Source organism: Notothenia coriiceps, unplaced genomic scaffold (genome assembly GCF_000735185.1).
Source record: "Notothenia coriiceps isolate Sejong01 unplaced genomic scaffold, NC01 NC01_scaffold00003843, whole genome shotgun sequence".
Lineage (NCBI taxonomy): Eukaryota > Metazoa > Chordata > Actinopteri > Perciformes > Nototheniidae > Notothenia > Notothenia coriiceps.
Window position 1 is genome coordinate 370 of NW_011336544.1, and position 2,895 is coordinate 3,264.

The following is a 2,895-nucleotide window of genomic DNA, read 5'->3' on the forward strand; positions in this document are numbered from 1 at the left end:
GGAGGTCAGGTACTCTTTAAAACAGCTGCTAGTTATGGGTACTTTTTACTGAAGTACATTTCAAAGCCCTCTTTACTTTGACTTGAGTAAAGAAGTTTAGTCAGTACTTCTACTTTTACCAGAGTATTTTTAAACACGAGTATCTGTACTTCTACTTGAGGAAAGGATGTGTGTGCTTTCTCCATCTCTGTACACTGTAGCTAATGTGCACACGACACGAATAAAGCCTTGAATCTTGAATCTACAGGTGGGCTTCTCTCACCTGTGGACTGAGTGACCAGTTTGGTGGTCATGATGGCGCCGTTGCTACTGACGACCATGATGGGGGAGGAGGTGCTGCTGGACAGAGCCACGGAGGACGGCTTGGGGAGGATCTTACTGGGCTGCACCTGCTGGGTGATGATCTTTACACCTGTAAATGATTGACACAGTGATTCAGTGAATAGAAAAACACAACACGTATAAGCTGCAACAAAATCACACACAAAGGACACTTCCATCATCTCCACCTGCAGCTGGACAGACAGCTTACAAAGACATTAACAGTCTGTCATTTTAACGGTTAAAATAAACCTAACATTAAAATGATAGACTGTTCATTTATGTGTAAGTGGGTACACTTATAAAATCCGCAGGGGATCAAATACTTATTTCGTCCACTGTATATTCAATCTAATATGTAATAATCCATTCCTTGCACAATTAATGTATATAATATACGGCTTTATATTTTGTTACTGATATTTTACTTTTTTTTTTTAATGCTATTTTATTTCTATTTGAGATTTTTCCATTTTGGATTGTTTATTTCTAGTCTTTTAATTTGTTCTTATGTACAATGCCTTCTCTTTTTATGCTGCTGAAACGCAAAAATGTCTCAAATTGGGATCATAAAGTACTTCTTATCTTATAACACAAATATAACACAATTATATGCTGCAACAAAATCACACAATAAATAATATCCACAGTCAGTGAGAGCAGCACTTCCTCACACAATGTCCAACATTTGAACCTGTACGGAAACAATTCCTCCCAAAACTCAATCATAAGCAAAAAAATAAATGAAAAACTAAAAATATTAAAGAGTTGCATTCTTGCAGTATGAGGTCATCGGACTCGTGATGTGTCGGTCGCGAACGAGCCGATTCTTTTGAACGGCCCTTTGGTTCGAGCGAGGGGAACCGAGTCGTACTTGGGGAGAGCCGTTCTTGTTATCGTTCAATCGTTGGTCCGCACTCACTGCCTGCCAAAATCCACTCGCCTTTTAAAAAGCTTGATTTGTTCCCCAAACGTATTCTGTGAAGACCCGCCCCTACTCTGATTGGTAGGTTTCAGCACGAGGAGTGAGGTGGGGTGGGTCTTAACGGAATACGCGCGAGAGAGAAGTCATAACAAGTGATACAGGACAGGTAGACAACGTGTTTTTCGGATGGAAAATAGCACAAAATGAGCACTTCAACCAAAACTCAGGCGGTGATAAAGCGCACCATTTGTAAAGGCAAAATATCCTTTAAAGCAGGGTCAACAAATAATCTCCATCGCCACTTAAAAACACAGTATCTAATATTAAGAGTTGCGTGAATTTCATTCAAGGCAACTTTATTTACTGAACACATACAGAGGGTAAATTCAAAGTGCATTCACTGACATGATGACATGGCGCCACCTTGTGTCACGTTTACAAAGCAGATTATTGACATTAGGTCTGGCAATACAGCCAATCATTATCCTGGTGATTATTTCGCAGATAAACCTGTAACCCCGCCCCCTTTAAAAGGAACGGAGCCATAAGATCCGGCTCCCTTCAAAGAGCCACAATTCCCATCACTACATCGGACTGACCTGCTACACCAGGTCTCACATCTTATATATATATATCAGATTTTATTTTGAATGAATTAAATGGATCCGTGTTCCTTGTAAAGAAAACAATCTTAGCAGTTTGTTTATATTTATGTATTTTGTATAGATGTTGCAATTATACAGAGCTTTAGCAATACTATATGTAACTATGGTCAAGCTAATAAAGCTATTGAATTGAGAGGGTGGTGTGCAGACTGACCGGACTCCTGTTTGATCTGGATGGTGGGCTTGCAGCCCGGCGAGGAGCTGGAGGTCTGCGTGACGCTGCAGACCCCCAGAGAGGAGCCCTGCTGCAGCGGTTTGGGGGAATGCTGTTTGGGGAACTGAGCCAGGATCTGAGCCGGGGAGCCCACCATCGTCTTGGGGGAGGGGAGTCGAGTGGAGGTCACCTTCACCCCTCCTGAAGAGGCACCTGCAGCAGAAAACACAGAACTATTAGTCTAATACTGCATGCTGTGAGGAAACAGGGGTGAACGTCACACAAAAAGAGATAAGAAAGTATGTAAAGGTTAACAGGAAAGCATATTTTATTTATGTTAAGATATAACATTTTCTTGTGATTGGGGATAAACCAAATATAATATGTATAAAAATGCCATAAATGTGATGTTTGCAGTTTCCCAAAATAGAGAATGTGACACTTTTTGTCATCTTGTATTATGGTAAACAGAATATATAATAATATATAATAAATAAAAGGGCTTTAAAAATAGAAATGTTGGATCTGTGAAAAAGCTAATGTTGCTTAAATTAGCACAAAGACTGTAAATGGAGAGAAACAGTAATAATAATAATAATAATAATAATAATAATAATAATAATAATAATACATGACACTTATATAGCGCTTTTCTAAAAACTCAAGGAGGCTTTTACAGAGATTGAGTTAGCATTGCACGGTCCAAATGTAGACGTAAGGTTCACATTTGTTGTGTAGTTGCAGATGAAGGACCTACATGTTGTTGACATCACCACGGAGGGCGTGCAGGTGCTCACGGTGGTCACGGCCACGTTGCTGGAGGAGGCGTG

The 2,895-nt window shown here is 40.0% G+C and overlaps 1 protein-coding gene across 1 annotated transcript; it reads right to left on the reverse strand.

The window, feature by feature from the left end:
* Positions 1-245: 245 nt before the first annotated feature.
* Positions 246-2,889, reverse strand: LOC104941754 (protein EMSY-like; the record flags this gene model as incomplete). Its single annotated transcript, XM_010766889.1, has 3 exons — positions 2,823-2,889; positions 2,066-2,278; positions 246-412 (listed from the first exon to the last, which is right to left on the reverse strand). Coding segments are annotated over exons 1-3 (393 nt in total), but the record flags the coding sequence as incomplete, so codon positions are not given.
* Between the last annotated feature and the right edge of the window lie 6 nt (positions 2,890-2,895).